This window comes from Diospyros lotus, chromosome 13, assembly GCF_014633365.1.
Source record: "Diospyros lotus cultivar Yz01 chromosome 13, ASM1463336v1, whole genome shotgun sequence".
In the NCBI taxonomy this organism is placed as follows: Eukaryota; Viridiplantae; Streptophyta; class Magnoliopsida; order Ericales; family Ebenaceae; genus Diospyros; species Diospyros lotus.
In genome coordinates, this window is record NC_068350.1 from 37,242,958 (window position 1) to 37,256,130 (window position 13,173).

General features: G+C 37.7%; 1 protein-coding gene across 5 annotated transcripts in view; it reads right to left on the bottom strand.

Moving 5' to 3' along the window:
- Nucleotides 1-12,703, bottom strand: part of LOC127788519 (villin-2-like) — a 31,112-nt gene extending 18,409 nt beyond the window's left edge. Inside the window, exons 1-8 of one of the 5 annotated variants that reach the window (XM_052316898.1) lie at nt 12,384-12,703; nt 11,819-12,065; nt 10,241-10,396; nt 9,490-9,589; nt 9,309-9,377; nt 8,982-9,218; nt 8,700-8,877; nt 8,206-8,338 (exon numbers count right to left, since the gene is read on the bottom strand). In XM_052316898.1, coding sequence (XP_052172858.1) covers nt 8,206-8,338; nt 8,700-8,877; nt 8,982-9,218; nt 9,309-9,377; nt 9,490-9,589; nt 10,241-10,296 — 773 coding nt within the window. In that variant the 5' untranslated portion in view covers nt 10,297-10,396; nt 11,819-12,065; nt 12,384-12,703. Of the gene's footprint in view, nt 1-8,205; nt 8,339-8,699; nt 8,878-8,981; nt 9,219-9,308; nt 9,378-9,489; nt 9,590-10,240; nt 10,400-11,818; nt 12,109-12,383 lie in introns of all 5 variants that reach the window. The other 4 variants (XM_052316896.1, XM_052316897.1, XM_052316899.1 and 1 more) reach the window with 4 other exon arrangements.
- Nucleotides 12,704-13,173: the final 470 nt, after the last annotated feature.

Genomic DNA, 13,173 nt, shown 5'->3' on the forward strand with positions numbered 1-13,173 from the left:
CATACTGCATTACTTCCTCCTTGAGCTTAGGCCAACAAAACAATTGCTTAATCTTGTGATAAGTGTTATGTACTCCTGAGTGGCCCCCCATAGGTGACTCATGTAGGGCCTGGAATATCTTCTTCTTCAAATCCTCACTGCTCCCAACAACTAGCTTCCCCTTATATCTTGTCATCCCGTTTGCATAGGTATACCCCTGTTTACTCCCTGGGCCTATAATCAATTGCTCTAGGAGGGTCTTGACCTGCTCATGCCCCTCATAACTTCTTGCCGCTTCCTGGCACCAATTGGGTATCACGGCAGTGATAGAAGCTACCATTCCTTCCGCCATACATCTGGAAAAGGCATCTACTGCAATGTTCTCTTTTCCCTTCCTATATTGAATAACATAATCTAAACCCATTAGCTTGGTCATCCTCTTCTTTTGCAAATGGGTGTGGAGTTTTTGCTGTAATAGAAACCTCAAGCTCTCATGGTCCATTTTAATAATAAACCTCCTCCCCTCTAAGTAGTGTCTCCACTTCTCCACTGTAAATATGATTGCTAGAAGCTCCTTCTCATATGTGCTGAGGCCTAGTTTATAAAGGGTAAGGGTCTTCCCTCCTGCATGAGAACAAACCCTATACTTGTCCCACTTGCATCTGTCTCAACCACAAAAATTTTGCTAAAATCAAGCAAACTTAGCACTATGGCTTCACTCATTGACTTCTTTAGCAATTCAAAAGCAATCTCTGCCTCCTGACTCCACACAAAGCTATCCTTCTTCAACAAATCTATTAGTGGTTTGTTGATTCCTCCATACCCTTTCACAAATCTTCTATAATAGTCAGTCAGCCCCAAAAAAGCTCTTAAGGCCTTAAGGGTTATAGGCCTTGGCCAATTGCTCATGGCTGCTACTTTATTTGGGTTTGTACTCGCTCCCTATCCAAAAATAATATACCCCAAATACTCCACCTAACTTTGTGCAAAGACACACTTTGACCTCTTGATATACAACCTATTAAGTTCGAGAATCTCAAATGCAGTCTTTTAAGTGTTTTAAATGAAGGTCAAAGGTGGGGCTATATATCAAAATGACTTAGAAATCAGACCAGAAATCTCTAAATTGATACTAAACAATTGTGTACAACATCCTCTTTTAAGGAGAGGATTACTAGCAAAGAAGGAAAGAAATAATTCCAAGCATCCTACCATTATTATCTTTCTATATTTACATGATATTTACATAGAACACTGATCCTAGAATATTCTAGGATCAAGGCTAGATCAGCACAATTCCAGCACTCCCCCTCAAGCTGGTTTGTAGATGTCTTCCATAGCCAGCTTACCAATAAGTTTATCAAACTGCTTCTTATGTAGACCCTTAGTTAGAACATCAGCAATTTGTTCTGTTGTTGGAAAGTATGGCATGCATATTATTCCAGCATCGATCTTCTCCTTAATGAAATGTTTGTCCACCTCTATATGTTTTGTACGGTCATGTAATACTGGATTATGAGCTATAGAAATAGCAGCTTTGTTATCGCAATATACTTTTATAGGTACAAAGTGAGAAAACTTCAGTTCTTCAAGAATTCGTTTGATCCACATTCCCTCACAAATTCCATGGGCAACAGCTCTAAATTTTGCTTCTGCACTACTTCTAGCCACCACATTTTGTTTTTTACTTCGCCAGGTGACTAAGTTTCCCCCAACAAAAGAACAATAGCCTGAAGTAGATCTTCTATCATCAATACTTCCTGCCCAATCTGCATCAGTGTAGATCTCAACTTGCAGGTGACCATGTTTCTTGAACATTAGCCCTTTGTCAGGTGTCCCTTTTAGATATCTTAGAATTCTGTAGACCACCTCGAAATGCTCTGGCCCTGGTGAGTGCATAAATTGACTTGCCATACTAACTGCAAAAGCAATATCAGGCCGCGTATGAGATAAGTAAATTAACCTACCCACAAGTCTTTGATATTGTTCCCTGTTCTTCACTTCTTCAGTTTTAGCAGCCTGTAGTTTCACATTAGGCTCAATGGGAGTCTCCGACATCCTGCAACCGAGTAAACCTGTCTCTCCAAGAGGATCAAGAACATATTTTCTCTGACTGACAAAAATACCTTCTTTGGATCTTGCAAACTCCATTCCAAGAAAGTATTTTAGAATTCCTAAGTCTTTAATTTGGAACTCCTTCGCAAGTTTCTTCTTGAGGGCTGTTAACTCTATCTCATCATCACCAGTTAAAATAATGTCATCAACATAAACAATCAAAATTGCAACTTTACCATCTTTTGAGTGTTTATAAAATATAGTGTGATCTGCCTGACTCTGAAGGAAGCCATAACTGGTAATTGCCCTTCCAAGGCGTTCAAACCATGCTCTCGGTGACTGTTTGAGACCGTACAAGGATTTCTTTAGTCTACATACTTTGTCGCTCCCAAATTTCTTTTCAAATCCTGGAGGCAAACTCATGAAGACCTCTTCTTCAAGATCACCATTAAGAAACGCATTTTTGACATCAAGCTAGTGTAGAGGCCAATCTAAATTTACTGCAAGAAACAACAGGACTCTGATAGAGTTTATTTTAGCAACAGGCGCAAAGGTCTCCTGATAGTCAATCCCATAAGTTTGGGTGAAGCCTTTAGCCACTACTCTGGCTTTGTACCTATCAACACTCCCATCAGCTTTACACTTTATTGTAAATACCAACTTACATCCTACTATTTTCTTGCCTTTGGGTAGGTAGACTATCTCCCAAGTGCCACTTCGCCTTAGAGCATTCATCTCTTCTGTGATTGCCAATTTCCAATTCGGGTCATCCAACGCTTCCTGTATAGTCCTTGGAACAAACAAGTGTGAAATCCTAGATGTGAAAGCTTTATGATTTTTTGATAGTCTATGGTAAGAGAGATATTTAGCAATAGGATGTTGTGTGCAACTTCTGACACCTTTCCTAATTGCTATAGGAATATCAAGATCAGGACTAGTAGGAGAACAATTGTTAATATTTGAAGAATCAACTGAGGAACTATTGGGTAAAATTGAAGGAAGCAAACTAGACGTTGAAGTAGAATTTCTTGAACTTACAGTGCCATTGCTCGGGTTTTCAGACTGGTTTTGTGCAGAGTTGACATTCAGGTCTTTGTTCCTTTGATGAAATCTCTGCCTAGTATAAACCTGAAGCTTAGAATTCAAATCATGATGATCGATTTGTAGTACTTCTCTCCCTGCATGAGAAACCCCTTCACTTGGCCCCAAAGAACCAGAATCTCTTAAGTGACCATTATTAGAAACATGTGGTTCTAGAGTAGGGCAAATTGCATTTGGGAGCGGGATAGAAACATCCCAAAAATTATCATCAACTTCATGTGTCTCCCCCTGAAGAGAATTTTGGGTAAAATAGGGGTGTTTTTCGAAAAACGAAACATCCATACTGATATGGATTTTTTTGGTATAAGGATCATAACACTTATAGCCTTTTTTATGAGAGGTATAACCCAAAAAAACACATTTGATAGCCCTAGGGTCAAGTTTGGAACGAAATTGATTAGGGATATGAACATACACAGTACACCCAAAAACTTTGATAGGAAGATCCGAATGTAACCGAGTATTGGGAAAAACTTCTTTTAGGCACTCTAGAGGGGTTTTGTACTTTAACACTTTAGTGGGCATTCTGTTTATCAAATAGGAGGCTGTCAAAACAGCTTCACCCCACAAATATTTTGGAATATGCATGGAAAACATTATGGCACGTGCGACTTCGAGTAAATGCCTATTTTTACGTTCAGCAATGCCATTCTGTTGAAGAGTATTTCGACAAGTAGATATATGGTGAATACCTTGAGCTATCAAAAAATCCCCCAAGTGCTCATTAAAATACTCGGTACCATTATCAGAGTGTAAAATACTAATTTTGGTTTGAAATTGATTTTCAACCATAGTGTAAAAATTTTTGAATAAGTATTCCATTTCAGATTTTTTGTGCATCAAATAAACCCAACACAGACGTGTATGATCATCAATAAAGGTAACATACCACCGTTTTTCAGAGAGAGTAGAAATTTTAGATGGACCCCAAACATCACTATGAATTATATAAAAAGGTTTGGATGCTTGGTAGGGTTTTGGTAAATATGTAGAACGATGATTTTTCGCCAAGATGCAACTGTCACATTGAAAAAGTGAATAATCTATTCCTTTAAACAATTCAGGAAATAAACGTTTCAAATAGGCAAAACTATGATGGCCTAGTCTAAGATGCCATAGCATAATTGAATCTGGAACAAGAATTGAACTAATACTATTAAAGCCCTGAGCTTTTTTATTACCAACAGAGATATCATCAAAGTAGTAAAGACCGTCAATCATCATAGCACGCCCAATCATCGTCCCCAAACTCTGGTCCTGAAATTCACAATGAGAGTCAAAGAAAGTAGCACGACAATTAGAATCTTTGCATAGTTTACTAATCGAGAAAAGATTGCAGGCTAGGTTAGGAACATGAAGGACAGAAGTGAGATGAATATTTGTAGTCAGTTTAATAAGTCCTTTGCCGGCAATAGGTGAAAAACTACCATCGGCAATTCTGATTTTTTCATTTCCAGAGCAAGAAGTATAGGTATTAAAAAAATGAGAAGAACTAGTCATATGATCAGAGGCTCCGGAATCTATAACCCATGGAGAGAAATGAAGACAAGAAAGGGCGTTAGGTTTTCTACCTGTGTGTGCCAAGGAAACACTAGGAATACCAGATGAGGAATTAGATTTTAACAGCTGCAAAAGTTGATCAATTTGCTCTTTGTTGAAGGGACTGGTATCGACCACATTAGCAGTAGGGACCCCACGTTGGCTCTTGTCTCCTTGCTTACTGCTCTTCCAATTAGCAGGTTTGCCATGAATTTTCCAACAAGTTTCACGAGTATGGCGTGGCTTGTTACAATGGTCACACCAAACCCGAGATCGCTCATTGCTTTGGCGCTGGTAATTTGTAGCCTTGTAGGCAGTAGAATCCGCAATTAGGGCAGAATTTTCAAGTGACTCACCAGTGGCCTTTTTTCCTAGCATGACACTCCTTCGGCTTTCCTCTCTTCTAACTTCGGCAAATACGTCACCAATAGGCGGAAGAGGAGACCGGCCAATGATCCTTCCTCGCACTTCATCAAACTCGATATTAAGGCCAGCTAGAAACTTGTAAATACGGCTATCTTCAACTAGTTTCTTGTGGTGGTTGCAATCATCTGTAGATTTCCACTCATATGTGTTGAAGAGATCAAGATCTTGCCACAATCGCTTCAAAGAATGGAAGTACTTAGTGACAGAATTATCTCCTTGTCGGATCTCTCCCAGTTTCAAAGTTAATTCAAAAACTTGAGATTGATTCCCCAGGTCAGAGTACATCTGATTGACATTGTCCCACAATTCCTTTGCAGTAGCATAGCACATATAATTGGAACTGATATCTTCATCCATGGAATTGACTAGCCATGTCATTACCATGGAGTTTTTAGTATCCAAAATAGAATGGGATGGGTCATCCGCTGCAGGTTCCTTCTTGTCCCCAGTAAGATAGCCAATTTTCCCTTGCCCACGAATATACATCCGGACTGATTGAGACCAACGAAGAAAGTTATCACCATTTTAGCCGTTACAGTCTTGTTGGGACAGCAACGACAGAAATTTCAAAGGTAACTTCGGACATGGCTAAGAAGGATTAAACTACTTGATTATGATCAGGAAAGAAGCCGCTGGTGTAAGGCTAGCAGCTACTTTTGGGAGGCAGCGACAACAGTTATGGGAGGTTGAGATAGCAGCGACTCTGAGAGGCAGCGACACTGGGACAAGGCAACAACAACTCTGGGAGGTAGCGACAGCAGTGCTGGGAGGTGACGACGCTGGGATTGCAAGCAGCACAGGGATCGCGAGCAGCAGCAAGGACTCGCGAACAGCAACAGCGTCTGGGAGCGCGGTCGGCAGCGTCGGATTTGTTTGGGGATGGCGACTGAGAGTTGCCAATGAAGAGAGGCCGACAGATCTGAGATTGGCGGCAACTAAGGGTTGCTGTCGGAGAGGTGCTAGCGGCTTGATTCAGATGACTAACCGAGCAGCCTAGGGTGGTCTTTTTTCACAGTGTATGACTGTGATTTGATTTTGGCTCTGATACCAACTTAGAAATCAGACTAGAAATCTCTAAATTGATACTAAACAATTGTGTACAACATCCTCTTTTAAGGAGAGGATTACTAGCAAAGAAGGAAAGAAATAATTCCAAGCATCCTACCATTATTATCTTTCTATATTTACATGATATTTACATAGAACACTGATCCTAGAATATTCTAGGATCAAGGCTAGATCAGCACAATTATAGCAAAATGTCATCAAAGAACGCCGGTACAAAGTCTCTGAGGTGGGGTTCAAAGATTTGGTTCATGAGTGATTGAAAGAAGGCTGGAGCATTTGTTAGGCCAAATGGCATGACAAGAAACTCATAGTGGCCATGGTGGGTACAAAAAACAGTCTTAGGTATGTCAAGGGGGTTCATTTGGATTTGATGGTAGCCGGATCTTAGGTCAAGTTTAGTGAAAAAAATGGCATGTTTCAATTCATCTAGCAAATCTTCAATAAGAGAGATGGGAAATTTGTCCTTGATGGTAATTTCATTTAGTTGGTTGTAGTCAATACAAAACCGCCATGAACCATCCTTCTTTTAAATTTTTTCATTCTTATTAAATTTTAGTTAATTTAACTTAATTTATGTTAATATTGGTCTAATTAACAAAGTTTGTGATGGAACAGTATATGCAAAAAATATAAATCACTAAGACATCTAGAGCCATTTTTAAACTACAAGGGTTCTCAATGCAAATGACCCAAACCATAGGGTCCAAGTGCAATTTACCCTAAAAGGTTACTGTCAGATTTTTTTTTTTTTTTTTACTGCACTACACCTACATAGTTGAACTAGTTAAATCACTATTTTTTTAAAAAAAAAAAAATTCCTTTTTGAATATGTAACTTCCTGGGACTCAAGCTTGAGTCTTTTTATTGGAGAATAAAAATTTCAACCCTCATCTAAAGGTGCAAAAGAAGTTCCTGGACAACCAGTCTCAAACAACAGAAAGCAAGAGCCATTGGACAACCATACGATCAAATGATAAACTACTTAGTCATAGGAAGACAGATAATGGCCAGGAATCTTAATTGCTTCGCTTTCAAAATCTTCAGCCACTTCTTCACTACATTTTCACATGGTAAGGGCAATCATTTTGGAATCCCAATTGGCTATTTTTTCTCGTCCTTCTACATTTTAACATGAGCATCAACAACCACATATGATTATTTAGGGTGATTATCACAATCATCTATGCTTTTTGAGATCCTCTAGCAAACGCATCCTTTCCAACAACAGGTGATTATTTAGGTGTTCAAATCCACCATTAGTGCAAGCAGAGCATTTTTTAATGTATGAATCCAGAAGGTGTAAGCCATGCATAGTTACTTGGAAGTGATTTCCATTTCTAACCCAGTTATTGATTACAAATTAAAAATGAGAAGAAGCTGCAAGCCTACAATCATGTTGAATGATCTAACACCTCAACTAGACACAACAGGAACACCTAGGATGTTTAGGTTGTGTTGGGTTCAAGAGTGCATCAAGGAGTCCAACCTCTTTAAACCCTTAAGACTTAAGGAACTGGGATATGTATCACACATTGTGAATATACCAATACAATCTATATTTTGTAATTTCAACATAAAAATGGCAATGCTATTTACAGATGAACTTGAACTTAAATGAAATTCAGGTTAATAAGAAGGATCATCCCACATCAAGTGAAGTTTATAATTTTTTCTCCTTTTTTTAGCTTTCAAGTGTGAGCTTTTTCTTGTCCCAATGACAAAAAGAATTAGAGGGTTTATGGTTCTAATTTGGGAATACACATGCCACATAATATTACCCTCTTCATGTCCAAGAGGGAATGGAAGAAATTATTGTCATGCAGCATTTGGAGTAGTCCTGTTTAGGAAAATCACTTTTCTCCATCTTGATTTATGCAATGAATAATCCAACCACATTCTAAAGTAACATGAAAATACCCCTATTACAACATTCCCAATTTGAAGTCCCCGTGGAAGGCATTAAGTGGCCTGTAAGACTTTCTTACCACATCTTTGTCCTGCTACTGGAGCTAGTGAAGGTAGAGGGGAGGAGATTACCTATAGAGTTTAGGAGGAGTCTTCTCTGGAATAACATCATCTTCACTAGCAACCTTTTTGCTAATTGGGGCAAACCCGCCAAAGATGACCCAGAATTCACCAGAATCTGACTCAGTTTGTAGCTTCCCATCATCTGTGCCATCGATATTTACATGCAAAAATAAATAGTGAATGAGTAATAAGAAACTATTTGTAATAGAAGATCCAGAAGCATAACACAAGGCTAGAATAGTTGGCAGAATCCCAGACTTCCAAAATGGAGGTCATGGGTTTGCAACATCATCTTTCCCTCCGCCCAGGCACAAGGGCACTGTATTTGGAAAAAGTTTCAGAAGTGTATCTTGATGGATGTTCAAAAGTTCTAGACAAACATCCTAGAGCACCCCAAGACAAGAAAAATAGGAAAGTAAAACCAAAGAGCTAGGTTAAATGATATATATTTCCGATTCATAAGTAGGAAAAGATGATATTACAGAAGTTTTCATGAGACTCACCAACAATTGCAACATCACATTTCCCTTCATGATGCTTGTCTTTCAAAAATTGGATTACTTCCAGTGCCTTGGCCCTTTCCTGAATATTGGAGTTTGCACCATTGAATTGAAATATCTTATCTTTTGTGTCCAAGATAAACACATCATCATGGTTGAGTGAGGAACGAGAAAAAGGAACCTGGATTGACAAAGAAGTTCTGTTCATTCCCTTGATCAAGATTAGATTCATATTCAGTATAAAAACATGACAAGTATGCAATATTCATGTTGGGGCTCCCAGACCTGCTTTAGTTTGACAACTCGTTTTCCTTTACAAATGTACAGCCGTGTTTCAAACTTTTCCTCTTCAGGTTTCTTAAATCCAGATGCAAAGCCACCCTCCAAAGGTATAATACAAGGTTTGAAGAAAGAGAGAAACTTGTCAGATTCATGACCTTGGAGCTCTCTGTGTTGTACAGCACGCCCACCAAGAACTACATCAAGCTCAATAGATTTAATGGCTGCTGTTCCAGCTTCATCCTAGTAAAAGTTCATTAAAACAAATGAGAAAGTAATTCTGGGGAAGAGCATAAATAAGGATAACAGAGGAACAGAAAGCCTACAACATACCTGGCTTGTATCTTTTCCGAGCCAGAAGTATATGTCATAAAAATAAGCACCTCCTTTTCCAGGAGTTGTCTGTAGAAATTATAACTAATAAGAAGCCTAACATTGGAGCATCTGACCCCTCGAGGGAACGAAGGTTTACATAAAATTTAAATATAAAATACAACTAGATGTGTAAATTTACCTGCAAGACAATGTATGAATCACCAGAGTAGAATTTACCATAATCAGATTTTGGTAAAGGAACTGGCTGGAAGTTCTCAATTCTCCAAATTTCAGTCCCTCTATTAGGTGTTAAGTTAAAATTTAGAAGTGAAAGTGCAATGGAGGCCACATAACTATTTTATAATCCTACACAAACATTCACACAGCCCAAAAAAAAAACTCATCCAATTAATGAAATTAATGCATTTAATCTCATCCCTAGAAACCCAAAAAAAGGAAAAGGAAAAGAAAAAAAAATGTATGCGTCCACAAACCACACAAGGAGGTAAAACAATAGACTGGTTCTGTTTCGTATCAGCAGGGAGTAAAATTATAATATCCAATGTAAGCATACGTAAATAGGCAAAGGAAGAAAACACTATTCTTTCCTATTAGCATAGGATGGGAAAAAAAAATTCCCATTGGTATCATACACAAATCTTCAAAGTAAAGATGCACTCTCTGACCAAGCTCCCTGAAATCAGGGTTGTAAGGCTTTTCCAGAGATACACATTGTCCATAGCCCTTTTTCATTTTTCATTTTTCACAAAGATAATGTGAATGGAAAGAAGACATCTTTCAGATTAGCAATGCAAATAAAATAATGATATTCACTGCAAATATACCCAACACAAATGGTCAAAAATACACTATTCTTGCTAACTTGTTAGCATAGAAAGGAAAACTATTTTTCTATCAATCATCAAGCACACTTATTCAAGTAAGGATACACTCTCTGACCAGCTCCCTGAAATGCAGGTTCCAAAGTCTTTGCAGAGCTAGACATATTTGTAATCCTTTTGGATTATTGTTTGTTTCAACAACAGTGCAGATAAAACAAGAGCTTTCAATCTTCGCAATCTGTAATCTGAGAATTCCAGAACTGGCTACTGCATACAGAAAAATGCAAGAAGATAAGGAAAAATAATTGTTAAATGTAAAAAAAAAAAAAAAAAAACATAATCATCTATTTTAGCTGATGCAAGTATTACATCTTTCTGCCCTGGATGATGTCAAATCTATAAAAGGCAGACCATGAAGCCATTTAAGCTTTGTATTTAGAATGGTTTGAAACATTATGCATAAGAAAAGTAAAATGCTACAACATAGAATTGCCAAAGCAGAAGGGAGGAAAAGGGCTTTATATCAATTGGGAAATTCATCAAACACAAATAAACATCAGTAGGGATTCTGGTCTAAAAGTACATGTGCCTTTTATTCATCATGATGACTTCCATAAAGGATGAATATGTTAAGATAGAAACCATCAGGAAAATAATCCTCCTTCATATTGTTCTTGTCATTTGTTTATGTTCTGCAGCAGGCTATTTGGATTTGGGGTGCAGCAAGTGATGTGGCACAACTTTGGGAAAACCTCTAAGAAAGCATAAGAGAATTGGCCTGATATACAATTTATTTAAAAAAGGGATCCATTTATTTGTTCAACTGGGAACAAGAAAGTTTCTGGGGATTCTAAAAGTGATGTTGTGCTGATTTAGAGTGCATCATGTTTCTGATACTTAATTTGAATGTGGAAGTCTCTGCAATCTAATTGTGGCACTTCAGTGTCATTTGAACACCAAAAAATAGGGAGGGAGGTGAGGGGTGGTTACAAATTGGTACTGTTATACTAGTACTAAAAATGAGGCTGTCAATAATGCAGTGAGATGGATGTGAAGGGTAAGGCAAGCAAAGAGACTTTTTATTCTTTTTTTATTCAAGCAAAGAAACTATAAATTTTATTGTAAATAAAATGAAGAATCATCCAACCTAGAGCCCTTTAGTAGTTTTTCATGTTGAGATTAACCCAATCCAAAGTATGGAAGATATAGGATTTCCATAAACCAATCCAAACCTTAGTGAGCTTGGATTCATGATCCTGACTGGCCCTTCTCTATAAATAACTCCTCATACCATATCATTCAGAAGGTGATGCATAATTCAGAGTATGGTGAATGTCAAACACATTGTGGGATGGGTGTATTGGCATGTTGGGGTCGAGTGAGTTCCTCACTCTTGTAGGCCTATTATTCTCATAGTTAATTTCAACTCTTCTTTTGCCCAAGGAGGTAGGGACAATGTCAAACCACATTAAATCTGTGTCTTAACATTTTTTTTATTGAGGAAAGATCAGTGTAATTTCAGAATGAGAAGGGCACTCGTAATTTAGTGAAACTTCAAGGGTGCGAGTGTAATCCCAACCCCAACCCCCCCCCCCCCCCCCCCCCACACACACACACACACGCACGCACGCACAAAGAAAAAAAAAAAACTGAATATAATTGTGCATATATCAACTTCATACTCACTACAGCAGAAGAAGACTGCCTAAGACAAAGATCCAATCGCTTTCAGATTCAGCAATGCTTGTTTTGTCATGGTATAACTCAAACTACTGATCTCAAGTATCATCACAAAATCAAAACCCAATAAGTCCACTTGAATATCACATAACATAGGTCAACACAAAGATTTTCTCCGTCATATTCAGATCCGAATCACTTTTGCATCCCAAACAATGATGCGTCAGCCACTCTGAGTTCGAAAAAGAACGCACTGAATCACACGTGAAATAGCAGAGATCAACAACCGGAGACCACTGATCAACAGCAGATTAAGGACATTAAAATTAACAACAAATCAATAAAGCTATTGAAATTAACAATCCGTCATTTCTGGGATTATAATAATTTAACCAAAATTCCAACCATAACTAAAGAATACCCGAATAACCAAATGACCATCTTAGCTCGGATCAACGCATGGAAATTCAAATCGAAGTCAAGTTAGAAACAACAGGGCAATAAGCACCCAGAAAAAACACAAGAGATCTAAATCAATCCCGATCAAACAGTGATCAGGAGATCAACGTACCTCCTGAGATCTCTATCCTCTCTTCCCTGAAGAAGATGGTGAATCGAGGTTTAGAGAGAGAGAGAGTAAGAGGATGGCACGCAAAGCTGGCAATACAGGGACAGAGGGAAAGAAGGGTGGGTACTATAAAGAAAAGTGAATAATTGCTGTGTGGGGTGTTTCTCTCTCTCTAACTTTATCGGCTTTCAAGACTTGAAAAGAAAAGATTGGAATTCTTCTGAGAATATACAGAAACGGAGAGAGGAAAAGAGAAGAAAATAAGCAGACTGAAGGTTTCTAGAGAGATAAAGGGTAGATATGATGAAAAATACAGAGAGAGAGAGATAGGGGCAGGTGAAGAAATGCAAAGATCCAGTGACAGTGGTACTGTCCATGTTGGCTTTTCCTGGAAAATTTGGATTTTTTCTTTTCTTTTCTTTTCTTTTCTCTCAAGGTTATGGATGACTAGAAAGAAAATAGAAGACGCGTTCAATTTGTTGTTTTTTTCATGTTTTTTCATTATCCATCAGTTTACCTCATAATATAAATAATTTATTGAAAATAATTTATAATATAATTTCATCAAATGTGTTCTATTAATAAGTAATGTTATTTTACGAATTCTTTTTTTTATCGATTAAAGATAAAAAACATAACAAACACATCTTTTCTTAATATACCTTATTTAAAATTTTAAATTACTCGTATTGTCTGATCATAAATATATCTCGTTCTCACAATCTCACTCTCCTTAGTGGATTATTCTTTTAACATCTAATACAAAATTTTAAGAAATAATCATTTTTTAAAA